At 41.8% G+C, this 27,872-nt stretch overlaps 1 protein-coding gene across 18 annotated transcripts; it reads left to right on the top strand.

The window, feature by feature from the left end:
* The first annotated feature begins 78 nt into the window (after positions 1–78).
* vit (vitrin) lies at positions 79–27,872 on the top strand. 18 transcript variants are annotated; one of them, XM_084077323.1, is made up of 23 exons: positions 79–102; positions 8,126–8,209; positions 8,491–8,556; positions 9,104–9,260; positions 9,615–9,748; positions 9,961–10,038; positions 11,800–11,988; positions 12,619–12,666; positions 13,197–13,235; positions 13,333–13,383; positions 14,457–14,519; positions 15,139–15,201; positions 17,016–17,090; positions 17,734–17,835; positions 18,333–18,395; positions 19,590–19,652; positions 20,345–20,392; positions 21,656–21,721; positions 22,075–22,222; positions 22,866–22,969; positions 24,875–25,101; positions 25,562–26,075; positions 26,248–27,872. In XM_084077323.1, the coding sequence occupies exons 2-23, from the start codon at positions 8,176–8,178 to the stop codon at positions 26,424–26,426; spliced, it is 2,511 nt and encodes an 836-aa protein (XP_083933449.1). In that variant the 5' UTR covers positions 79–102; positions 8,126–8,175; the 3' UTR covers positions 26,427–27,872. The 18 variants fall into 18 exon arrangements, with proteins under 18 accessions (XP_083933449.1, XP_083933450.1, XP_083933438.1 ...); XM_084077324.1 differs by lacking the exon at positions 79–102 and adding an exon at positions 1,069–1,232 and having other exon boundaries at positions 17,770–17,835; XM_084077312.1 differs by lacking the exon at positions 79–102 and adding an exon at positions 1,069–1,232.

The raw sequence follows: 27,872 nt of genomic DNA, 5'->3' as shown, positions 1-27,872 counted from the left end.
ATGCTTGTTGCACCGGAATGTCGGAGGATAGATGACACGAACAAGCATCTCCTATACTGCCTTGGGGGGCTGTTGCTCTGTGCTGTTGGACAGTGGTGTAAAGTAAGTAACAAAAGTAGGCTACATTTACTCAAGTACTGTACTTAAAGTTCAAATTTGAGGTATTTAAAAACTTTAGTGGAGTATTTCCAATTTTCAGCACTTTTACTTCTACTCCACTACATCTCAGAGGCAAATGTTGTATTTTTACTCCACTTCAATTATTTCAAAACTTAAGTCACTAGTTACTTTGTAGATTTTGATTACTATTATTACAAAACATGCATTAACCACTTCAGCCCTATATAGGCTATTTTCAAAAGTTTTTTCTATACATTTTGAAGACTTGAAATGGGACATTCTGCATAATGAGTACTTTCTACTTTAAGTAGCCTACATTTTGATACCAAATACTTTTGTACTTTTACTCAAGTAGCCTACATTTTGAATACCAAACTGTTACTTAGAGCAGTGGTTTTCCACCAGTGGTCCGGGACCACCAGTGACCAGTGGTCCTTGGGAGGTACCAGGGGGTCCCTAGCCAAATTAATTAACATAGCGTCACAATAATTTTAACCACTTAGCTTTGGCTATTCAAAAATAGCAGATATACAAGCCCATAGCGCGGCACCGAGTGCAGGCAGCCCTATGAGCTTGTAGATCTGCTATTTTTGAAAAATCTTGAAAATGTGTGCATATCTTTGAATATATATTTTTTAAAGCAAACATTTTTAACTCAAATCTTTGCTTCTGGGGGTCCTTGGCTGGCACAAAACATTTTCAAATGGGGGGGTCCGCGGCCAAATGTAGGCTATCAATTTAGGGGTCCTTGGCATGGAAAGGGTTGAAAACCACTGACTTAGAGTATTTCTACATTGTGGTATTAATACTTTTACTTAAGTAAAATACTTTTTTCCCCCTCCACCACTGGCTCTGTGCTGCTGTTGGAGTGGGACGGACTGGAGGGGGTAATGCTTAATGCTTTGGCCCCATCCCGTTCCTCCATGCACTCACACACACACACACAGCTCCATCATGCAGACCTAACTAACTAACGTCCAGGTGGAAGTTGATTGGCTTCACGCACTGACTGCCCGCTGATCTGATCCGGACTGTTTTTCCCAATGAACCAGGTTTAATATTACTGACATTTCCGCTGGGGATTCTTGCTTGGGGAATTAATTCTGTCGCAGGTAAGTTCTTCTGATCCTCTGTTACTGTAAACATAGCGTGGAGTGACATGTGAAACTTCTGGTTGTATTATTGTTTCTGCGCGTCACGGTGTGGAATTCACTTTAGCCTAATAATGATGGAGCTATATCTTGTATTAGGTTAGCCATGGTTCACATGAAACTTGTATGTCATGTTTCAGGGCTAGTATTAGGTGGGATATATATATTTTTTAAAAGCCATTAATTATACTTGTATGGTAGGCTATAACCTATTGATTTTTATCATGTTTTATTTTTTTTTATTCATGTAAATCTTCGTACTCGTGAAGATTTAAGGGTTTTGACATTCTTTAAGCCAGTGGGTTCCCAAACTTTTTAGCTCAAGAGTAAGACCCAAAAGAGAAATTTGGATGTTTGCCCGGGTACCCAAAACTAGTGAAAATAGCAGATCTACAAGCTCACATGCTGTGTTGTGAGCTTGTAGATTGGCTATTTTCTCTACTTAAACATTTGTTTTCTAATTTATGGAATTTGTTTTAATTATTATTATTTATTCATGAAATTCTTTTTAAAAATCATTTTACATTTTTTTAAATTCATGATTATTTTTTTAAAATGTATTTTATGTTTTGACATTTACTCGTGACCTATAAAAATTGGTCCGCGACCCACATATGGGTCTCGATCGACTGTTTGGGAAACAGTGCTTAAAGCGGATTCATTATGTCAATAATACTGTAGCACCACTATTATACACTGCTCAGTCTGAGCTCTGCATGCTGCCTTTAGTGTTGCCATATTTTGTGAGAGAAATAAGCAACGAAAACAAGCCCAAAAGAAGCAACTTAGGGCACATGAGCACTTAAACCAATGCATTTGATCTACAAGCTCACAACATGTCGCGAGCTTGTAGATCTGCTATTTTCAAAAAATCTTGAAATAAAATGTGGAATATTTGGAATATTTTTTTTGAAACATGCTAACTAATTCTCTAATTCTAACACAAATGCTACCTGTGGCACAAAACATTTATGAAAATATTTTAGAACCACTGGTTTAAAAAATAATTGAAGCATTTGGAAGCAAGCCTAAATAAGCAGGTACACTTTAGAAACAAGCCCAAAAAACTGCAACCCGCAACTAAATATTTACAAGCAACTTTACAGAAAAACAAGCCCAAAGTTGCTTATAATAAGCAGACATGGCAACACTGACTGCCTCCCGTCTTTCTCAATGATTTGACTGAAACAAGTTTTGGAAGTGAAGCTTTAGTCATCACAGCCTTCTCCTCATGTGTGGTGGTTGAAATCCCTTGGGTATGTTTTTTTTTTTTTATTTCTGTGGGAATTAGTATCAGCTGCTTATTTATTTATATTCCATATAATATATTTTTTTAATTCATTTTATTTAGATCTGTATAATCGTTTCATAATTCTTTCATGTTGTTGAGAAGTAGGAATTTGTTTCAGGTGGTTGTTGGACAACATGTCCAGCAATGGCCTACGAGCTCTGGCTTGCATGCAAGACATAAGCCAAGAATTAAAGTAATTCAGTCTGTTCTGCACTCAATAAACAAACAGTGTGCCTCAGCAGAGCTGGAATATGAAATGCACAAGACTGGAAATGACCCTGTAGAGACATGTTGGCTCTCCTCTGCCTCTGATCTCTTCCATTGGTCTGTCCTCTTGGCTTGTTTCTACAGCACTTGGCACACTTAAATGTGCTTTAAGGACATTTTTAACACCTGTAAATGTTGGAATTCACCACTACCTGGCCACTTCTTTGGTGCTGGGCGTGGGTAAATTGCTGCTTTAAAAACCACCCATGTCGTCATTCAGAGGCACTGTAAAACCATGCTCACAGCTGGTCTTGATATTGGCCTATATGCATCCATGTTATCCAATATCCTCCATTCATTTGATGCATGGCTCTATAGAACAAGGAATGTGTTTACAGTGCTGCTGTGCTGCCATGCAGTTAACATGAATTATGGTAATTTTCTTTGGGATGGGACATCCGTTGATTATGTCCGGTCCTTCTTCTTCACCATGATTGATGGTCACTGAATTTGATGGAAAGTTCAGGGGGTAAATTGTTACCAGATACCACTTTGAATGTCTCATCTATATCTGCTAATTGTATTTGTCAGCGATTACCACAAAAGTTATAAAAAGTCTATTGTCCAAATAGATGAAAAGTGGATGTTTACTCATCAGGGCTACTCACACAGTAAAATGTAACTCAGAGAATTTCCAAATGGACCCGTAATGGTCCATTTGGTTACATTTACATTCTGAGTTATAAATGGATAAGTTAGCCCGTAGGATTTTACTGTGTACAGGGCTAAATTCTGGTATTTTTTCACTCTCAGGGTGAAATTAACACTCAGGATTTAAGTGTGTACCTGCACACCAGTGTACAGTAGCAGCAGGTTGTGTAGAGCCAGGTGTGTGTGGTCTGTTCATGCTTTGTGAATCTATTGTGTGGCGAGCTTAGAAATGGGCCTAGACAGCTACTATACACATCCTGTTTGCACCGCAGCTGCTGTGCTTTATCATTATTTATCTTATCACTAGACACCTTTAACAGCTTTTCCATTGGAAAACATTGGAGGATTCCAGCCTACAGTATCACATTTCTGTTGGTTAGGGGAAAACTTCCATGAATGTGCCACACTATGCAACAGGAGACCCAACACAATATGCGTTTGTGCAGAACTGCTTTGCTTGGTATTCGTTCGTTACACACAATCCACTGATGTAATGGTGTAGTGAGAATGTTGGGTCCAGTGCAATGGGGGTTTAATTACCCAAACCATGTGATATGTCTGAGCTGTTGAGTATTGTAGAAGTGACCGAGGCAGCTTAAGGATAGCAAAAAGTTTACAAAGACATGCACAATTAAATCAAAGTATAGAATACCAGGTGATGGACAGAAGAATGCATGAAAACAGAAAAACAGAACATAATACTGTATCATGTTCCCACAGATATTTTACCACCAAGGTGACGTTTCGTACTCTTTCTTCAGTCTATTTTTCTGTTTTCAGCTTAAGAATGCACAGAGCGTGTCACCTACTTTTGCTAGTGAGGCCGTCAAAACACAATGCTGGTTGGTTGGTTGTACTGATTTGTTACAGATGTTCGCAAGTAAATGTGCATTCACTTAAGCCTAATTTATACTTACGACAGTGTTGTTTGCCGAGAATAATAGATTGTAAATCAGTTATTTGATCGTACCATGAGGTACGTACAAGTTAAACGTCAGGGCCTGCAGTACTTGATCAGCATCCCTACTTTGGTAGGATAGATGCACTGTTTGGAATGCCCAAAGAACTCATGATGGAAAACTAAAGCAAACTGGCAAACCCCATATATGTGTCTAATGCTAATGCTTGTGTTTTCAAGGCGAGTGTATCTATGTTCCCCAGGTTCTATATTCCCCGGGTTCTATGTTCCCCGCTTCCCTAAACCCTAACCCTAACCCTACAGTAAGTGGGGAACATAGAACCCTTCTCAAGCTAAATAACTGTACAATGTGTCCCCTCCCATGTTGTGATTTATGATGATAAGTAGTGAGTGTGTGAAAGCCCTGGCAGACCATGACACACTGCAAAGCTATCTACGCAGGTGATGGGCGATAAGTCTTCTGGATCGGTTTGTTTTGTTTTTATCCTGCTTGGAGATTGTGTCTCTGCAAGTCCCCTCAAGATCTACTGTCTGCCGTTAAGGGAACTCCCCGCTGTTTGGGAAAGGATATCATTTGCCTTGCATTTCATAGCTGGAAAAACCACAGGAAAACCAGACAATTAGAACTCGAATGATTGCCACCCTCTATTCACTTTACACAGTAAAATCATGTGTTCATTTAACCCCAAAGTGTGTACAAATGAACCATTTGGTTCCATTCGCACACTTTTTGGAGTTAAATTAACAGTAAGGAGTTCATAGTGCACCATCCTTTGACTTCTCTCAGGAAGAAAAACAAAAAAACAAACAGGAACTTTTTTTAACTTTTCACCCTCAAGAATCATCTCGGAATCCTTTTAAAACCTTCCTTTATGTTCTATAAAGGACAGTTTTAGTCAGGACTATGGAGCCAGCCAACCATTAAACCCCTTTGAAGAATCCTTTTTTTAAACTAAATAGTATGAACATAATAGTTATGAAGAAATGGTTCTACAGCAGGATTTAGTGTAGATGTCTTCACAGATGTTTGACAAATTGAGCTGTGTAGTTTGGTTTATCAGCGGAGGTCGGGTCTTCCACAGACGCATATATCTGCCCCAGCTTGTTCCAAGCCTCAGCTGTCTTCCCTGCGAGGGCAGATTGGAGTCCTATCTGCCTGCCTGTCAAAGCACAACACAGTGGAAAGAATTGTGTCAATGCTTGTTATGAATTGCGAGATAATAATATGGCACATAGAAAGTGGTACAGTGGACATTGCATGAGTCGACCTCTGTGTCTTCTATCACAGCTGTGCCGGTTGACCTTTTCAGTATTTCATGTTGTGAGAAATCGTACAATTCTATGCGCCGCCTCTGTAAAACACACAGACTCAGTGTTAAAGCTGAAATCTGTAAGTGTCATGTCCTACCGGGGTATTCAAACCCCATGTGGGAGACCAAACCTCTATCGCTCTTTTAAGATGGAATCCTTGCATGGCCAAGGGGAGATATCGCGCTTGTGAGCTTCTGACTGTACTACTTGTCAACCAGTAGGTGTCCTCCCTGACACCAGGGTTTATATTTCTTAGTGGAAGAGTAGGGAGACCAACCACAACCACTGCAGATGTGCTTCGTTATATTGCATTGTTTTATTCATTGAAATAAGTTGAGCACTGAGGACACTGAGGATCTTGCGGTATGTTGCTAATATGTCACTCAGCTGCTAATCTTGTATATTACATGGAACACTGGCTGAACTGCATGGCATCTGATCAAGCCTCGGGGTTGAGGGTTCTCTGTATGATCACGTCTCCACTTGATCAAATTGAAGCTGCCAGCCTGTGGCAGCAGTGACGTACCAGACGCTGCCTCCTGTGGGAGGCATGGCATTCCACAGTTAACCGGGAGGCTTCAATCATCACCTCCCCTGTGATGAGTTCTGCCTCACTGCCCTGGCGTAGGCCAGGAATTGGCTGCTTTGCAGGGATGGCGGTCGCCCCCATGTTCCTGGCCTAAAAGCCAGGGCAGTGGGGCAGAACCTTTAAGCTGCCTGTGTGAAGGACACAGAGGACGACTTTCTCTGTCTGTCTCTGTGTGATTGCAAGCTGGGCAGGCATACAAAACCTACACAGTAAAATCCCAGTCAGTGTTCATTTAAAGTCCCTGTCCATATGTGCCCTGGTGTGGTTGAAATCCTCAGAAAAAAAGAGAGAATGAACGAATTAATGAATGAATGGAGCAAACAAACAAATGTACATGTACAACAAGTAGAAGTATTTTTCTCCCCCCCAGAACATCCCAATTTACTATCAATTTGCAATATATTCTTGTTACAATTACCTTTTATATTTTCTCTATTTTTGCCCTCATTTACTACTCCATCATCATCTATGAATAATATGTATTCTTTGTTGGATCAGGTAATCCAACAAGTATCCACAGAGAACATCCTTACAAAAATACCAAACTCACCGCAGCAAAATCATAACAAGCCTGCATGTCACTCTCTCATTGACGGGAGTCACAGGACCCACATGTTGTGATGGGAGAAGAGCGCTTGTTTAGTACACAGTCAATGTCCCTGCATACTTCATCATTAACCAATGCTTGTCTTTAGACAGGCTGTGATTGGCGTTCGGTATGTGACTCACTGTGAGTGCTACTGTATATCTGAAGACCAGATATAGGTGTAAATGCTTTGGATAATCAGGATTATCAGCTTCAAAAAGACATTAACCCAACAAAAAACACCATTTTGGGGGGAGTTAGTCTACAATTCGTAGTGTACAAATTGAGCCAAATGGACCCTCTTCCATTTGTACAGGATTTTACACCTGTGTATTGTTACTACAAACGACTTGTGGCGTCTGGTTTGACGCCTTGGCAACCAAGTTATGTTCTGGTTGACAAGCTCTGACAATGTTTTATTGACTTTTTATGGGGATATGCATTCAAGCTGATTCACTGCAAGACTTTTTTTGTGTGTACTGTAAACACTAGGTTTTAACAATAGGTTTTTGTAGTCATGAATCAACTTGCAGTTTTTTTAACTTCATGCCAAATATAGATTTATGATACATTGAAGCTGGGTTCATTTATGGTATTATGTTTGTAGTGTCTGTATTACATTAGTAATAGTACTCCCTTGGTATTTGGGAGTACCTCACACATCTAGACTTGTTGTGTCTTCCAACCCAGATTTCTGGAACAATGTTGCTATAGATGCCATGCTCATTTTATAAGCCTTTTGTAATCAGCCATAATTAGAAATGATCTAACTCGAGCTGACGCTAGCTTCTACAATGTCCTCATTTAACCTGCCTAGACGAGAGAGAGAGTTAGAGAGAGTTAGAGTGTTGTAAGTAAATAATAATAATGTGATGCAATTTCTGACCTTATGCATTTGACAGATTTGGTCTTATACACTCAAACTACTTTATTTCATGGTACCAATGTGTCGGTCTATTTAGAATCAAAAAATATATACAGTTATGTCACAATGTTCTGTCGCCTGTTCAAAAAGCTTTGATGGGAGTTTTTGTATTCTTTCAAACTTTGGAGAAACTGAAAAACGGACACTTTCACAGAGTAAAATCTTCAGTGTTAATTTAATCCAGAGAGTGCAAAAAGTGACAACTTGGTATTTTTTGTACACAATTAAACGAAGTCTGTGGAATTTACTATGAGATAAAAAGTGATGACGTATTGCTCCTCTTTGGTAACTCTCTGGTTATCCTCTCTCCCGCAGGGTGAGGGGTTATACAAGAACATCTGGCCAACGTGCTACCACCACCCAACATGACCAGACTACCATTCACTGTCATCTGCCTTGGTAGGTCTCTCTCTCTCTCTCTCTCGCTCTCGCTCTCTCGCTTTCACTCTCACAGCACTAATTTTCTCCTGCCACAAACCAAACGTAAATGGAACATAGTCAAAACACAAAACACAGTGCATACTGTATCTGGCAGATGATCCTGTCCCTTGGTGTTGATCCATTACTACGTTTGTTTACTGTGTATTTATGAACATATTTTAACATATAAATCCTCTGTGTACATAAAACAAGCTATGTTACTGTGGCGTTGTGTGAATTTCTTCTATGTTTCCCCACAGCTCTCCTGCTTTCTAGTATTTGCTGGGCCAAGCCGAATGGATCAAAGAACAAGAAACCAAAGCAAGGTTACACATCACACAAGAACAAGCCTATAATCTCGGTGTCAGCCCTTGTATTATTATCTCCACCTACCCTCTTTGTCACAGGGGTGTGGTCAATTCCCTTTCACTTCACTCTATTGCAAATGTACTGTACATTGAAACTACAATTCCTTCGATTAAGTCACCCACATTGTACTTGTACTTTATCTTGTCAGTATACTGTGTTTTTAACACACAGTATACCATATTTATCAATGCCACAGAGCGTTAAGTTGACACATTGATTTGAGGTATTGTGTTCACTTGTAGAGCCAATAAGTGAAAGTGATATAGGGGTTTTACCTTTTATGGGTGTGGACACAGGGGTGTGGACACAGTATATAAACACGGGCATACAGTTAATTTCTACTCTTTTGTAGGTTGACTCAACATGGCTTTGATGATGTTTGCTCCAAAGGATTTCCAGTGTTTTAATTGCAAATAAACACAATTTCCTGAATTGGATGAATTAAGGAAAGGTGAAACCGTGAATTGACCCCAACCCTTCTCTCTTGTGCACACCCTGGCCCAGTTGTTCCAGCCATAGAGTGTGATGTCCGAGCAGGAAAGGTCAACCTCCCAGAATTCATAGTCAAATGTCCAGCACAATGTAAGGAGACCAAGCAGCAGGTCTATGGAACAGGAGTCTTTGCCTCCATCTCTAGCATCTGCAATGCAGCCATCCACAGGTACAACGACTGGACTGTCAACCGCAATGATAAAATGTGATGTTTAATGTTTAGAACATCCCAACATAATTGCTGCCCTGCAGGGAAACCAGTGTTTTCACTCACTTACGCTGGTGACTCCCAGTGATTTCACGGTGTTGTAATGAAAAAGACATGAAAAAACCCCAACATAAAGCACCCGTGGCATAACGCCATAGTGGTTACATTGAAAAGAGCAGCTGCATGATTTTTGCCCCAGAGACTGGGAGTAGTCATTTCATTTCACATGTTGGTGTGTAGAGTAAGCATCGTTGTGGCAGATAGATAATTTCAGAGCATTCCTACAGCTACAGATGATTTGAATTTGATTCACAGCGGAGTCATCACCAACTCGGGAGGAAAAGTGATTGTGAGGAAGATGGCTGGGCAGAATATCTACAAGGGCAGCAATTCCAATGGCGTGCGCTCTCTGTCCCTGCCAAAATGGAGGGAGTCCTTTGTAGTCTCAGGTATAACCAGTAGAGTCTGATTTACTCTTCGCCGCATGATTGCGTCGCTCACCGTAAATCAGTTATTAAGGCACTATTGTGCGACGGAGCATAAATTAGGCTTTAAACATGCAAATTCAGCTGCAAATAATATTTGCATAATATAACATATTATGTTAAAGTTATCCCTCAGTGCATGGAATTGATGTTTATTTTGCACTATTGTGTTGCAGTGGGGAAGCCAAAGAAAGGTGTGATCTACCCGTCTACTCTGGACTTCACCCCTTCAAGACCAACCTACGTGAAAACAAGTAAGGCTCATTTTGCACATATACTGTATGGATTTTTAACTGTGGCAACAGTGCAACGAAGACTCCGAAAGAAAGAGGCGTTTCTTTGCGAAATAAAGGTCGTGCCCTTCAAATGTGGGCGTTTCACTATTAATTTAGCCTGCAAAAAGTGGCGCGGCTTTGAGAAAAAAGGCCTTTTCTCCTAAATGTGGGGGCGTATTTGTTCACCTTTGTGATGATTGATTCGCTCTCGCTTCCCAAGTTCCCATGCTCTGGAGGGGCGGTCACAGATGTCGATATGAAAGACAGAGTCTGGCCCTCATTTATCAAACTTGCTCAGACTGAAAAACGAGTGTACGCCGAGATGACCATAACTTTCGGAATTTATCATTCTATCGGCACTTTGACTTGAGCGTAGTCAAAGTGCCATAGCGTAAGGCACGCTCAAATTTCACATCAGGTTGTGTACACCAGTTTGTTCCATCGTAGACATGCGGTGCAGCATTGTCTGGCAATCTGATGGCATTTAAACATTATGCAGCAGCCACTATTCACTTAAAATGATGTAACTGAACGTCTGAAGGAGCTAAGTAAGTATCCCTAACATGAGTAGGCAGTTGTAATCATGGGGTTAACAGGTGACATAATTACAAGCATTTAAAAGCGAGGTATTCAAATATATTAGGTTGGATGCTTAATCAGTCACCCCTTTAAACGGGAGCTTAAAGCTTTAACAGTTATTCAGATATCTCGACATTTGGCTTTATTAAGACGTACAGCAAAAGTGCTTGCGAGAGGATTTTCATTTTGCAAACGGCAACGTACGTTCATCTCCAGGCCGCACGGGACACTAATCGGTGCTGGGTGAAATTGATATTCAAAACGTATTCCAATCATAATGTAGCCTACATTTTGATCTGATTCGTGTAGTCTGACAAAGATTATTCCCACATGATAGGCTATATGATGATCCTGCTCGCAAACAATGTAGGAGTGCATGTTCCACAGTGTGCCAAAAATACGCATGGCCGGGCCACGGAATGCGTTCGGGCTTCATTTGGATCAAGGGGGTACTCGACTGTCCGTAGGTACATGATGCTGCCACACCAGGTGTCAGACATCTGTGGGGTTGTGCACAATATTGCGATAGCGCCCGAACCGTGTTTTCAGACTGTTACCATAATGTCATAATGGATATTTAGTATGTCAATTAGGTCTTGTTTTCTTCTACAAACTCCCATTTCCTCCACCACCTTGTTATGCTGTGGCACTGAAGGGGCCCGCTGTCTAGAACAGGGTTGCTCTGTATCTCTGTCCCCACAAAAGTAGCCCAATTACTGTGCAGCAGACGCTGCCACGTGCATACAGCACGAGATACAGCAATTGTCCCACTACAACAAGAATTTCAAGATGTAGGCTAGGGGGATTCAAGGCCGCTAGATAACAGATATTTAGCAAACTGAAGGCTAAATTAATTGCATAATTTCAATTGCCACATCGTTATTATTAGCCTTGTGTCTTGTTATAATATAATTAATGACCCAGCATGTTAATGGGTGGATTGAGAGATGTTTGGCATTTCACAGTGATCACACAAAAAACGATAAGCACAGGGGTTATGGCATGACCTCCTGTCACAGTCTACAGATCACATGATCGGCTCCGGCACTTTGAACCCGGCCGCGGTGGAGTCGGGGGGCCGGCGCGCCGCGTATGCGGTGTGTTGAAGAATGCCAAGAATGCTCTTCCTCCATAACCTTTTACCATCTGCATCTTTCACAGGTCAGAAGGAGGCCAAAGCAGCCGCTGTCACAACTATCCAACCTGTGACAACTCCCGAACCGACGACAACCACCACAACAGAGCCCACCACAACAGTTACCACAACTACCACCACCATCGCCACCACACTACCCACCACCACCACCACCGCCAAGGCACGTGCTGCAGTCCACAAAGTCAGGGATGCAGGTGACTTACACTCACTCACTCACTCACTCACTCACTCACTCACTCACTCACTCACTCATGGATAAGCCCAAGCAAGCATGCATACATGTTACATTGATGTTACTTGGATCCATGTATGTATGCGGATTGTGTATTCACTTGGGTGCAAATGCTCTGTACATCCTCTGATTAATAGAGGCAGCAATTGATCCCTTAATAACAATCCAGACTGATAGATCCAGTTACTGTGTCAACCAAGAGGCATTGGCATCAACTGTGGAATTGCTCTGATTGGCCAAACAAGCTTTCATTTCAGTGATGAGTGCTTGTCAAATTACAGCTGGTCGCTGATAACCTTGCGGCCTTACTGTTCTCCTGCTTTACTGGCTGACCGTGCTGTACATTTGACTTGAACACAAGCTTATATATACTGTATATACTGATCACAAAATGAAAACGATGTCAGATGGCGATCAGGTTGAGCGATCTGTCCCAGTGAACAGGTACTCATGTATCTGTCTAATGATGTCCTAAATGAGAGTGTGCCTGCTTCTTGCATCCCTTCTCTCACTCTCTTTCCTCCTCCCTCCCTCTTATCTTTATTTCTATCTTTCTTTTCTCATTGGGACCCAATGTGATTCTTCTATCTAGGCAGCAGTCACCCATACTTTGCTTCTGTTGCAGCAGCTGCCAGCTCAAGTAAGTGTAGCAAAAGCCTTATGGAGTCCCAGCACCTTGGTTGGTAGCATGAAGGGCCAGGGTGTTGTTGATTATAATGTATCATCACGGTGTGCAATAGTGTGCTTTGATGTAAGGCATTTTGTTTGTGGTTGTTTCAGTGTTGTCATGTTAGTCTTCTGGGATTGGTGTCCATCAGGATTAAAATATTCTTTATTAAAGCTTACCAGGGTATTAGTGTTCCTAATATGTAACTATTAAAGTATGGTCAGAGCAAGTTCATTATAAATATACAACATAACTTGCATATTTAATGTGTGTAATAATTAATTTAATTAATTAAATGTTTTGTTTGATCTTTAACTTTAATTTACAAATAATCCTCTCGTTTTAAGCCAAACACTTAAAACACTAGTTTGTTCTAACGTAGAATGAACCTGTAAATCAAGCTATGTGCTTATATTAAACCAAGAACAACACATTTACAAGTAATTCATGTTTAAACATTACAAATAAAGATTATTTTTCTAAAACTTTCAACATTGATATAGGGCAGTCACAGAATGGTCAAGGAAACGGTCCCAGCCAAGGTATGTCGACACTGTCATTGACTCTGAAGATCCTCAAAAGTCCTTCTCATAACAAATAATGATTCAAGTCTAACTAAACCGTTAAATCTCTTCAAAGTATTCAGAGGGACTGGCTATCCGAATAGATTTTCACCACGCATTAATCCAGGTAAACCAAGCTTTAATATTAGTGATGTGTCATTTGTCATTTCGCTGTGTGCCTTGTCTACCTTTTGAACAGGGCTAGCCCGAGTGTCTCACTCACGCAGCTGAGTTCTGTTTCTGTTCTTTTATATGTGTGTGTCCCCACCCCCCCCCCCCCCCCCTCCCCGACACACACTTTTTCATTCTCACTGAGATACTATCTTTAATCTCTGCGTGGCATCTCTGTTCTCTATGTGCACAGCTGCCTAAATGAATTTTACTGCAGAGCCAACACAAGGGTGGACCCAGAATGTTCTGGAATGGTCCACTTGTCTGTTCTGTTCTTGTCTTTTAAAGTAGAATGCTGCCAAAATCCATTATTCACATGTGTCCCACTGTCAAACGACAGATCAGCTTGTGTTAATTTTTCTTTAGAAATGTCACAGTCTGAAATATAAAAGAAAAAACTCCTTTTTTTATTTTACTTTGATCGGCCTTTTGTCTTCTCTTACGCACCTACCACTTTATAGATGCAAAAGCCTTTCCTGTCACAGTCTGAAATATGACTTTAGCAAATGCACGTGAGAGCATCCAGGGAAATTTTGTTTGATGGATTTGGGCATATTTGTGTGGTTTGGAAACGTAAAATGCTTATTTAAAAAAATCATATAACATAATAACATACTGTGGCAAGCATTCTGTGTTTTCACAAAGTCAGTCTCCCATTGCAGGTTAGTGGAACAGTTCCTGGCTCCAATCTTAGACCCAATCATAGATTTTAGTTCATCAGGTTTTTAGTTGCGTGTATGATTCGTGCTCAATATTTGCCCCACAGTACCAGGCCAATAGGAATCATGTGTGAATACTTGGATTGTGCAGTGCTCCCCTTTAATCAATGCCATTCTCTGAGCCCATTCACCCCTTGGCTCCTGCTGAAGCTAACCACACTTTATTCCCCCATGACATAAAAAAAAATGTTTACCAATTTAGCACATCTTACCAATTTTACATACTGTATATTTCATACATGCATATAAATGTTGATTGTTGTCGGGAAGCATGCTGCAAATGTTAAGTCTGTCTTGTTCTTGGGCACAGGTCTGCGCAGGACAGAAGCAGGGTCTACTGTTAGGAGACAGCCAGCCCCTCCTGCCGGCTCAGGTCAGCTTTATCAAACACTGCACACGCACGCACGCATGCACGCACGCACACGCACTGCAATGAGATAGACATGGAGGGAACTGACAGGGAATGCGGGTCAAGGGCACTCAATAGACAACAAGAGGTGCAGATGGCTCCGGGTATAGCAGGCGGTGGGAACTGCGTTCCAGGAGACGATGACTGCTGTAAGTCTGACCCTCATGTCCACACCCGTAAGCCCCTGTGATCTTCACCCCGGGGTCACCACTAATCCACTCCATCATGCATCACGGCATTCCTTCCAAAAAATCACTGCCATTAACTACTGTACTGCACTCTGCTGTCAGACACACACCCCTCCCCCACTGATGTTTTTATTTTCCAAGATGAAAAGAACAATTAATCCACTAAAGATGAGTTAAGGCATGGTAAATATATCCAGCATGTATCCTTTTGGCTTTTTGATATCACGCTGTGGAGAAAATGCCTTCAACTTAAGTAAAAGAAAAACAGCTGGGCTCCATTTGCAGATGGAGCCGTAGGATTGAAGCTCTCCTGTCCTCCTCCCTCCTCCTCATCCCCAACCCTCATTCCTACTTTCCTCTGCTTCTATCCGCCTGTTTCCCATTGCTACAAACAGCTTTCAACCGGGTTCAGCCGGCCCCACCTGAGAGGACTCTGCACATTGGCCAGTCGAACCCCAGTAAGTGTCTCCTAAAACTGCATCCCTAAAACCGTACTTCAAAACAGACATTATTTACTAGAGAGGCAGTGAACGCAACACATCCGATCAAACAGGGAAATAACCAGGGCAATAAAACCCAAGGTGAAATGTTTTATAACGCCGCTCCAACGTTAACCGTTTGTGGTTCAAACGTACAGCCACTCCAGTATGAATAACAGGGTAAAAAACAACAGACATTATTCATTATTCTCGACTTCTATCTCGGCAAGCATAACGTGACAGGAAATGGTATGGTAGGTATATTGCCTCAAAGAAGAGACAAGACGATAAGATTTTCATTTCATTTTGAATCATTTTGGGACGTATCTCCATCAGATATGAGACGGCGGTGAACTCCTGCTCTAAGCTTTCTCTTTTGATAAGACCATGATGAGAAAGGCACTCTGTCAGTACTGTAATAATATCCTGTGACAGATCCCATCTGGTCCGACCTCTTCCACTCCCTTGTAAACGCTTGCAGAGGGAGTGAGATGAAAGCTGCGGCACCACGTTGCTCCCACAGAGTGACACTTGACCCAATCCACAATGCCGCAGGGGCTTGCGGGATCTGGGTCCACTCTCCAGCTTGTCTAGAATAGAAAGTTCTTAAAGTCGTTCAAGTCCAGCCCAGACTGACCTCGGAGGAATGTGTTTCTGTTTTGCTTCTGTGGAATGCAAAAACCGTCAATCCCTAAAATGTGATGGTATCAGATGCCTGCAGTGTACGATGGATGGCACAATGAGGTTTGACTGAGATATGCAGGGTCACTTTGTAACATGATGCTATTATTTGCATTAACTAAAGATGACTTTGGAAATGATAGGTTGTGAGTTTGTGGGCTAGTCTTGTAATGTAAAAACATTAGTAGATGCAATGCAGTGTAACAATAGGTGTAGGCTAACCAGTGCTGGTGCTCAGTTTGGTTTGGTTTGGTTTGGTTCAATTCAATTCAATTCAATTCAATTGCTTTATTATCATTGCATGTGCAACAAAATTACAATTTGTAACTAAATCCAAGTTCTACAAGTGCACAATGTGTCACAACGCAACACAACGGTAAAAAAGAGCAGACCAAGCACAGAGCCAACTCACGTCAAGTTTAGAGGGTTTAAGTGATAAGCACCACTTTAATCAGAAGAACAACATTAAACTGTCTGCTGTACAGCAATGAGGCTTTGACCAGCAGCAGATTACCCTAATCTCTGCCGTATATACTGTCCCTGGTTTGACACCAGTATTAGAACAATACTCCCACGCTCTGTTGAGCTGCTAGCTGGGCTCTCCCAGCCTTTCCCCCGTCAACACAGACACTGCTCGCTAGCTGTAGCTGGATGGGAACTCTGCAGAACATAGGCTTTGGTGTTTTTGTAACCTCCTGGTTCACAGAAGTATGCTGTTAAATCAGACAGTGTACTATTATGGTTTAGTTTTGGCTGCTGCTCTTATGCCACATTTTTGCTACATGCCTATGATAGACCAACTACTCGATCTGTGAGCGTTCTAGCCTACTGTAGTTCTCCTGCTGTCAAAGGCTTGCTTCCTTTGCGCCAGAATGCAGGTTGAAGAACGCAAGTCACAGAGGAATAGCTTGGTTCTTATTTCACAACATCAACTCTCAGTCACTCAGTCGCTGTCTGTCCCTAGGCCGCTGACTGACTGACTGAGAATGATCATCTTGTGTATACTCCACTACGCTTGCAGGTTCAGTGGAGGTCACAAGCATGGTAGTCCTAGTAATGACATTGGCTGAAGCTTGTCAATGAACGCGGCTTTCTAATCTTGCCCTGCACAGCTTTTCCTAGAAGGGATTGGCCGCCCCCTGCCTTTGCTCGCCCCGATTGGTTCCCCGCCGCTAGACGACCAGCAGGTATTAAAATGAGGATAAATCATCCTCTCTATGAATCTTCATAAACAAATGATACAATAATAAATATTCAATTGCATGAATTTAGAATCTGTGAATGATTTGATCACATGCATTGTTTGTTTAACATTGGGGGGATATGGATGTGAGTAATGGGATTGAGAAGCTACAGTTACAGTATGTGCCAAGCTTCAAGAATCAACCTGTATCCATGCAGTCTTTTTGTGGGACATAAAATCCCACATTGGGGGTTCAACATGATATGTGCAAAAAGGTACTACGCACACCAAATCCTTATAGTAGTGCTGGCTCACGGCAGAAAAATCTAAAGGTGAATTTGTCAAAAGACAAAAAAGTGGCCGCACACACCGTTATAACCAAAGTGCCAATTTATTATAGGACGCAGAGTAAAAAATTACCAACGTTTCGGCACAAGTGCCTTCATCATATACCCTGATGAAGGCACTTGTGCCGAAACGTTGGTAATTTTTTACTCTGCGTCCTATAATAAATTGGCACTTTGGTTATAACGGTGTGTGCGGCCACTTTTTTGTCTTTTGACAAATTCACCTTTAGGTTCAACATGATATAACATTTGCTGAAGCACACTAACTGGCCTTTATCTGCTGAAATGTGATCCTTGTAGTTGCTGATACCGCCACCTTCTCTACTGTACATTCAGATGTTAGTTTTGCAGCCCCAGACTCAGGATACACGTGGAGCGAGGTGGACACACCTGAGATCGCAGGTAAGCTGACACCCCGCTGGGCAGACAGCACAACATGACATGCTTTGTGTGTACCGCCCCCTCCCACAGGAGCTGGTTACTACACCCAGCCTGGTATCCATTATATCTGTTTCCAGTGCATGTTCAAACAGCATAGCATGCCCGCGTGACTGATATAGTTTGGTATCTGCTGACCATGTGTGTGTTGAGTTTGGTGCAACTCTATGTACCATGCCAGAGGGCTCTCTCGGGATGTTTTAATGCATGCCATATGCCTGGCATATGGGAGATGCACCATTCCTGTCATGTATCACATCGTAAGGGCAGGTTTATTGTTGGTGCATGATGAGTGTTTCTGTTAAGGGGATGAGTGAGCACAAGGCCATTCTCCTCAATGGTCTGCGATTGGTTAATAAGGCTGTGCTTATTTGACCAATCACAGCCATGGAAATGTATGTGTGTCTCCCTCTGATGTCCACTGTGGGAATACTAATGGGTCTTACGACGTCCTCCTCTAGCTCGTGATCTCAGGCCTGATATCTCAGAGTATGAGCGATGGTATTATAACTTTGGAGCGTACCGTAAGTGACTTTCTATTCCATTTACTGGGAACTAACAGGTTTTATGATGTGCACATGTATGTGTATATAATATATGTTATTATATTATAACACATGACGTTTTGTCACAGTAACACCACACACGTTCATCCTGACTTCTCTCATACCTTTATTTCTTTGAAGACACACACACACACACACACACACACACACACACACACACACACACACACACACACACACACACACACACACACACTACCACCACATTCTCTATTTTGTTATCAGGATTATTTAATACTGTATTTTTCTTTCCCTTACCATGAAGTTTCTGTTATTTTTTTAACTTCATATCTTTTGACGTGAGGCACATTTGATTCATCAGGTTCACAAATCTATGCAATGAGACTAAACTAAAACCTCCCATATGATACTACAATGGTGCATGCCAGTACTGAATGTATCCAACACAATAGCAAGCCCTACTAAACGTGGCCATAACAATTCAACGCTTTGAAAGTGTGAAAATCTAAATGTCTGGAAACCTGCCCAAAAATCAGGAGTGAAACATTGGATTATCTACCGACAAACTACCATGGACTTTAACAGTAAAGACAAACAAACTGAGATCTCTCAACAAAAGGACTGAAGCTACTTCAAATAAGGATCCCTCTCATTTCATCTGGACTGAATAGCCCTTAACATAAGAGTGTTAACTATACCAGAAATGTACTCATTTAATGTAAATGTGATGCCCAAAATGACCTACCTTGCTCTAAGAAAAAAAGAAAGTAAAAAAAAAAAAAAAAAGAAAGTGTGAAAATCTGATTCGTCTTTGTCAATGGCGTTCATACCGCAGGCCTTAATTCACAAACACCAAAGCAGGCACTTTGCGTATGAACTCATGTCAGAGAGCCTCGTGGCAAGCACATACGTCTCTCATCTTATGAGATTATAGACCACGGATCCATCTGTTTGACGACACTTGTCAAGGCATCTAAATCTAGGCGGAAGATGGAATGGTTTTTTTAAACCAGTGCCTAAGCTGTTTCCAACTTTACCCCACACAGACATACAACCACACGTCAAACCAGATGAGAGATTGAGCGAAAAGGGACTGGGAGTTCTGCCTTGGTGTGTTGGCATTTGTTTCAGATAATGTTGAGGTCTTACGCCAGGGCGTGTGCATGACTGTTTTAAGTGTTTACGTTTCAGTACCCCGCTCCGCTGACTCAGACAGCAGCCGCAAAGTGCCACTGGACACTACCCATACTAGAGGTAAGTGGCACGGCAGGATATATAGTTCAACACACATATGTCTCCAGGGATTCTTTAGAATGGCCATGATGTACAGCAATTTCAAGGCAATCTTCTGCATTCTTATTGTTTAATATACTGATTTGTATGCAGCAAGTCATAACATTGGCCACAGCCTACATGACAAGGGAGTCCCTTACTTGGGATTTTGTAGAGGGGATCTTCTTCTGGTATAGAAAAATATGTTTACCTTTCCAATTATGAAGAATCATGATTAAGTCTCTAGAAATGATCATGATTGAGTCTTTAAAAGGGGTTTTCCTTTGTACAAAATGTGGTGATAATTATGTTAAACTATTGAAAGAAATATATTGTAGTAGGAAGCTCCTTGAATGCAACGGAATATGTATTAGTGCTGTTAGATATTATTATGATTATTACGAATCCAGGTGTCTTCCTCTTGGCTACTTAAGTGCTGATTGGACTCTTTGTGCTATTTAATAGCATAAATAAATATTTTCTTGTATTCTAGGAGCTTCTTGCTTCAATATATTTCTTCATTATTTTGGGTCAGTTTGAAATCCCTTCCACTTCACTTCAGTTTCCTTTTTTTGTGGTTATAATAATGATATTATTATAATGGTGAAGTGGTACTATCTACCTGCTGCTTTGTGGAGGGCACTTTGCTAATGGTGAGCTTGTACTCTACACAGTGGAGCCAGTGGATGCCTGGAATCCAGAAGCAAACCCTTATGATTTAGGTGAGATGGCTTTGCTCTGTCGCAAAACTTTGGTTCCGTTTTACCCAGTGCGTCTTCTCGAGTGATGGTCAGTGAATTAGGTCATCCGAGGAGAAGGCTGCTCAAACCGTCAACCGAAAAAGCCTCTGGGTTTCCACATTTCTGCTCAGCCTGTAATTTAACTGATTTAGAATGAATGTCAAACGGGACGCTTACTTGGTGAATGAATCTGTTCCCGTTTGGTATAAAATCTTGCCACAACTGCCACATTCAGTATACACATGGGAATTCTTTTGGATATGATAATGAAAGGGGAATTTGACCCAGTTTGACTGGGTGACTGAAATTTGTTATTGGGCTTTTTTTTCTTTTTAAAATTTTGGGTTAGAGTAGCCAACAAAAAAAAATAGACCCCTTTTTTCTCTCAATTTAGTCATTATGTCAATGAATCCTCCCCACACATGTCTGTGTTGCCACTGCTATTCCACCCTACTGGCTCACCTACCAGTGAGGAGGCCTCACCGGGAGGACATAGCACCTCCATCCTACTCCTCTCGTTCATCACCCCCCACTGACAGGCGCCGCCCCAGCCCGTAGGAGTCAATAACTAGCACAGGGACAAAGATCACTCACCTCCCTCCCCCGAACATGGCCATTTGTGTTCATATACTGTAGCCAAACCGGATGCACAGAGGTGGATTCAATCCCCCAGACTCCGGTGGTGGGCACTGCCAGGTACTTTACCCCTGTGCCACCCAAGCACCCCTAACGTTTTTCTCAGGCACAAAGACAGATAAAGTTCTATGACTTTGAATTATATTTGACACTGTTCCTGTAGTCATACTGTGTATCTATTTTTTTTTTTTTAGATTCTTAAATTCTTGATGCCAGATAAAATACAGGAACGTGACTGTTCAGAAGATTTGTATTTATCTCAGTAGTTCATAAATATGCACGCCTGTCTGTCTATTTCAAACAAAGCTTATTCTGTGACATAATGTGATGGTATTTAACTTCATGTTGAGACTCAGAAATCGTCATATAATAGAATCTTTTAGGGGTTTAAACTTACTTGAAGGGCAATGTTGCTAAAATCAATATTCATTTTGTTACTCTGCATACATGTGTGTGTGTGTGTGTGTGTGTGTGTGTGTGTGTGTGTGTGTGTGTGTGTGTGTGTGTGTGTGTGTGTGTGTGTGTGTGTGTGTGTGTGTGTGTGTGTGTGTGTGTGTGTGTGTGTGTGTGTGTGTGTGTGTGTGTGTGTGTGTATTGAAACATTTCCAGGCTTCGGTGTCAGAGATCAAGACTCTATACCTAGGATACCAGAGCCTGTGTCCCAGGGAGACCCAAGTATGTCCCTCATTCTGTACTTCTTTCATTATTCACAGATGTGCGTGGGCTATTTGAAAATAGCCGATCTACAAGCTCACAACGCGTCGCGAGCTTGCAGATCTACTATTTATTATTAACATTTGAGTACTTTTACTTTTGGTACTTTAAGCACATTTTGATACCAATATTTTTGTACTTTTACTCAAAAATTTTTGTACTTTTACTAAAATTTGAAATTCCGGACTTTTACTTGTAACAGAGTACTTCTACTTTGCAGTATTGATACTTTTACCTAAGTAAAACATTTGAGTACTTTTCCCACCACTGTGTGCACTACAATGTTCATGTTTGTAACCTGGGGGGTTCTGCAGATTGTAAAGTGGACCTTGCCTTCCTGATGGATGGAAGCTGGAGCATTGGAAAGCGTCGCTTCAAGATCCAGAAGGACTTCCTGGCTGAGGTGGCACAGGTCATCAATGTGGGCGTGGCTGGACCCATGATGGGAATTATCCAATACGGGTACCCTCACTGTTTTATACGGTTCCTAAAATCCTCAGTGTTCATTTATCCATTTGTAACATTTTGTAACTTGCAAGTGTACAAATATAACAGGCCTGTTTAGTTACATTTGTACACTCTCAGAGTTAAATTAACACTTAGTGTGTACACACATGATATCGTTGCTGTCGTGCAAAAACCTTGTCTCTCCGTTTCAAATTTGTATTTATTTAGTAAATTAATGCCCTACTTCATCATAAAAGTGTGGTACACAAAAGTAGTGAAAATAGCCGATCTACAAACTTACAACGTGTTGCGACGCAACACGTTGTAAACAGTGAGCTTGTAGATAGGCTATATTCACTATTTTAAATAGTTTTTTAAATATATTTTTGGGGCCTTTTCTGCTTATATTGATAGTATAGTATACAGTAGATTAACAGGAAATGGGGAGAGAGAGATGGGGAGTGACCCGTGGCAAAGGTCGTCAGGATCGGGCCTCGAACCCTGGACACGCTGGCATTGGCATCCTAGGTGCCCGGACCGCTATGCCAGCCTTTTAAATAGTTTTTAAAATAATATTTTGGACTTACAAGGTTTCCACCCAACAGCAACGATATACAAATACCCACAAAATGAGATTGTTGGTCTTTTTTGTGTGAAGGGACGACCCTGTGACAGAGCTCAGTCTGAAGACGTACTCCAACTCCAGAGATGTGAAAGCAGCCATCGATAAGATTACCCAAAAGGGGGGTCTCTCCAATGTGGGTGAGTCACCTGGATACCAGATAAATGACTACTTGAGACAAAGTATACAGGAGATACCTCAGGTCAAATATTACTCCACTAAAAGTGAAAGTTGCTTAAATGTTTACTTGAGTTAAAGTACTGGAGTGCTTGTTCAAAATGACAGAAGTATTCAAAAGTACATTTTCCTTTTAATTGCCGTATTGTTTTCACAAATGCATGAATGAATACAGAACCTTGTAGGCCTCTGAATCTACCTAATGAATGCAATGCCTTGATTGTAGAACCGCTATTCTACACAAAGCTTAGAGAAACCCCTACTTCAGCATAGAAATCCAATGGAATTGCTGTAGATGCAGATTCCTCAGAAAATACATAAAACAATCAACCTACAGTACCTTATAATCCCAGTTTCCCTTCTAGCTTTATAACTACCCCAACAATACTGCTATCACCGAGAGAAACTCAATAAAGATTGTATTAATTCATAACCACGCAAAGTCTTCGAACAAGGAACTACAGTATTTATTTATTTATTTTAATTTTTGGCGAAGGTCTACTCAGTTTTTCAAGGCAAAAAGAAGTGCGCTTCTACAGTCAATGTAAACAATTTGTTGGGAATGACGTCTAGTCGTCTACATCTCAAATGAGTTGAAACAGGTCTCTAGTGACAGGGAGAATTCTCAGCCTGGTCAAACTTATTAAATTCAACTGCTGACTTCAAAGCTATATTTAAAAGTAACGGGTAACGACAACCTTCATAGAAATGTAGCGGAAAATAAGAAAGAAAATAAAACGGCTCACATTTACTTAAGTACAGTACTCAAGTAAATGTACTTCATTACTGTCCACCACTGGACTGGTACGACCGTGACAAACACAACTGTGAAAGTGAAAGGGGCACAATTATCGCTTGGCGATTCACATTTTCACATGCAAGGATAGAATTAAATCTAAATTTGCCCCTAGACACTGTTTGCTAAATTACAGTTCTGCTTTTGCAAGCAGTGTTTTCTTCCTGGTCTGACCAAAAGCATTCTGGTTTTACCAGCTCAAGGGGGTCAGCTTACAAGAAGTAAGCTCTATTTTTCAGCTTTGGCTGGTGCGTCAGCAGCACACATTCATTGCCACATGTGTTCTTGGGGTTGGCTCAAATTTGCAGCCTCATACAAGAAGTGCTGTTTGTGTAAGTTAAGGAGCCCCCTCAAGCAACAATGTCAACCTCATAGTCATTAAATACTGATCTCCTCCTGTTCTCACAGATATAGCATCGCCCACCCGCTACGCTTTTGACAGGCTTAATGATATATTGTAACTATTTTCTGAAAGACTAAACTGTACAAACCGTATGCTTTGCAGAGACGCAAATGTTTTTGTATACGTTTTAAGTAGAACGTGATATTTGTATGTTGAAGACATGAATGCATGTATTCTTAGAATGTTGCTCTAGTAATGTGGCTACGTTTCCGCCCTACAGAGCCCTGATTATCTGAGCCTCGGGCATACATATCAACTGGTCTACTGTTCACGCGTTCCTCAGACCTCAGAAATGTGAAAATAATTATCTTGCATTTGGATTGATATTTTATGCGATGGCCTGGAAGGGCAAACACGATACCATAATGAAGTAATCAAAATATTTCACATTATTCAACCCAACCCAACATACAAAGCATGTGCTTGCATGTTTTGTGAAATTGCAGACTGTATTGAAAAAATAAAATAGCATCTGAGCCCACTGATTACAATTAAGTACATAAAACAGAATACATGTTAGTGTGCTGACCGTTTTACTATCTCAAACTAGCCCTGTTTCCCAATAATCTTAATAAATATGGTTGCACTGTAACACCAAGATGCTCAGTGGTCGCTTATGATATCCACCAATGTGCACTGAATATCTACTGCCCCCTTGTGTCCTGATAGGGAAGGCCATCTCCTACATCAACAAGCACTACTTCAGCGATGTCAATGGCAACCGAGGAGCAGCTCCCAATGTGCTTGTGGTGCTGGTGGATGGCTGGCCCACAGATAAGGTGGAGGAGGCTTCCCGGCTGGCTAGGGAGTCTGGCATCAACATCTTTTTTGTCACCATTGAGGGTCCTGATGACAATGAGAAACCCAATGTGGTCGAGCCCAACTTCGTTGACAAGGTATTATCACTGATGTGTGTCTGTGCATATTTTACACATTGTCCTACGTGTATGTCTGTGTCTTGCTGAAAATAACATGGTGGTCCACTGGTCTAGCAATATGGGAACTCATCGGCAAAAAAAAAAAATTTGCGGAGCTCTGAATCTGTCTTGAGAGATTACTGGTCTAGTAACATGCACTTAAAGGCTAAATGGTGTAAGTTGTGGTAGCAAGTGCTACCGCAAACGACAGCAGCGTTTGACGCTGCTGTCGTTTGTCATGTGGTTAGAGTTGAGTTGAGTTGTGTTGAGCTAAGGTGTGGTAGACAGTGATGAAGATTTCCTGAAAGAAGAGGGGCTGTTTGTGTGGCCCCTCCCCTTGAAAATCTTGTGACGGGGCCTGTAACATGTTACCATTTGCCTTAGAAGTTGACCAAATAAAATGTGTAACCGAGTACCATGTGTGACCTCCACCTCACAGGCTGTGTGTCGAACGAACGGCTTCTACTCCTTGCCTGTGTCCAGCTGGTTTGGCCTGAGGAAGGCGGTGCAGCCCCTTGTGAAGCGTGTCTGCGACACTGACCGTCTGGTGTGCAGCAAGACCTGCCTCAACGCCAACGACATCGCCTTTGTCATCGACGGCTCCAGCAGCGTGGGCACGGGCAACTTCCGCACGGTGCTGCAGTTCGTCGCCAACGTCACGAGAGAGTTTGAGATCTCCGACACGGACACACGGGTGGGGGCCGTGCAGTACACCTACGAGCAGAGGCTGGAGTTCGCCTTTGGGCAGCACAACAACAAGGCCGACCTGCTGAACGCCATCAAGCGCATCAACTACTGGAGCGGCGGGACGAGCACCGGAGCTGCCATCACCTACGCTGCAGATCAGCTGTTCAGCAAATCCAAACCCAATAAACGCAAGATCATGATCGTCATCACAGATGGACGCTCTTACGATGATGTCAGAGCACCCGCACTGGCTGTCCATCGCCAAGGTAAGAAGCCGACAGAATCAGAACTGGAGAAATTGTTTATTTTATGGAAGTGCTGATCCAAGCTAGTATACTGTACACGTACTGTACTGTGTATTGGTTTGAACAGCTGCCTTGCTTGCCTCACCTCTGCAAAGTGCTCATCATGTCGTGTTTCTCATCTCCTGTGACCTAGGTGTTATTGCCTATTCCATTGGTATCGCGTGGGCGGCCCAGGACGAGCTGGAGTACATCGCCACCGACCCCGACAAAGAGCACTCCTTCTTCGTAGACGAGTTCGACAGCCTCTACAAATTTGTACCCAAGATCATCCACAACATCTGCCAGGAGTTCAACTCCCAGCCCAGAAACTGAGAAAGGACACACTTCACCCAAGGACATGGGGTGCAGGGACACAGAGAGGGAGGGAAGGAGGATAGGGTGGGGATATGGAAGTGACCATCTTGATCCTGCAGTGTCACCGCTTCTGGCGGGCACAGAGTCTTGACAGAACATTGATAGTATATCTGTCGCCCCGAGACGGTGGTGCTTTATTGGTTTACAGTAGCAAATATTTTAACAGGGAGGTTATTAGAAATTCGGTGAGGACTGTGGGTTTGGATAATACAAATCATAAACTAAAAAGAGGCACTGGGTCACAGTTATAAAGCTCAGGCTCCTGGTAAAGGGCCTGGATAGCCACGATGGCTCACAACCACACTGATATTTCAAGGGATACTTTGAAGCTATGTCACCTATGTCATTGGAATTCATCTTTGTGGTCGTCTCGTCATTGACCATATTCACAAGGTGGCCATTTTGCCCTTAGATCATGCTTGGGGGAGGGTGTTATAGGAGTGGGTCGCACAGGAAACGGTTCACCTCATGTTATTTAAGAGATCAGCACAAGGGGGAAATGAACGATACAAATGTTGTGGGGCATCAGCCTTCCACAAAGCACTTTTCTAACCCGTGTTTATCTCTAAAATAAAAGACGGTTTCATTTGCGACCCACTCACTTGTTTAATTGGCTACGTATAAGGAGTCTGCACCATGTTAAATACTGAGCACAAGGTCCCATTTTTCCAGCGTGACAGTGCCATAGAAACGGGGTGCATTTTCGTTCTTTATTATGCAATATGACGGACAAAAGTAAAACTACCTTATTGGGGACATGGTGCTTGCAGAGAACGTTAGATTTTGCATGCCTAGCACTTGCTCTTATGGCTTAACACACTGCATAAATTGAAAATGGTGCTTTTTAATACAGTTCTCTTTAAAGAGGACATACTTAGAATTGGTGCATTTTGATCATCCTAATAGGAGAGATTTTTTATGGTAGGGACATTGTTCAAGTTCCTCTCAAAAAGACAATGGTGCTGATATCTGCTTGATGGCTTAAATTATCGTGTTTGTTCACATACAACCAACTGTACACTAACAAATGGATGTGAAAATTCCATATAAAGGCTTCTAAAGCCACTACATAATAGAACAATACTTGGGACAGTTGTGTTCAAGGAGTGAGGATAGGGGAGCATTGCAGGTTGTCCAGGACCTAACCCCGTATACAGTGAAGACAAATCATACATTTGCTTCTCAGGAATGTAAGCCTTTCCTCACATCACTCACTTTCTAATAGCGTGGTTGCTTTTTACATTGCAGGCATTTCTTGGTGTTGTTGAAAGAGTATTTATATTCTCCCCGTTAAGTCCTGTTTGTACATAATGCATATTAAAAAAGCATTTCGCCTATAATGTTCAAATACATAATTGATCAGTATTTTATTGCAATTTTTAATAAAAGTGAAAACGAAAATCA

Source organism: Gymnoscopelus microlampas (genome assembly GCF_963454915.1).
Source record: "Gymnoscopelus microlampas genome assembly, chromosome: 13".
In the NCBI taxonomy this organism is placed as follows: Eukaryota; Metazoa; Chordata; class Actinopteri; order Myctophiformes; family Myctophidae; genus Gymnoscopelus; species Gymnoscopelus microlampas.
This window is presented reverse-complemented; position numbering and strand designations above follow the sequence as displayed.

What these genes read in the sequence shown, in the direction of transcription:
- vit (XM_084077323.1), top strand. Translation starts at nt 8,176, where the DNA reads ATGACCAGACTACCATTCACTGTCATCTGCCTTG. An exon ending in GGAGTCCTTTGTAGTCTCAG is followed by an intron (nt 9,749 to 9,960) that starts GTATAACCAGTA and finishes ATTGTGTTGCAG; the next exon opens with TGGGGAAGCCAAAGAAAGGT. An exon ending in AGGAAACGGTCCCAGCCAAG is followed by an intron (nt 13,236 to 13,332) that starts GTATGTCGACAC and finishes ATCTCTTCAAAG; the next exon opens with TATTCAGAGGGACTGGCTAT.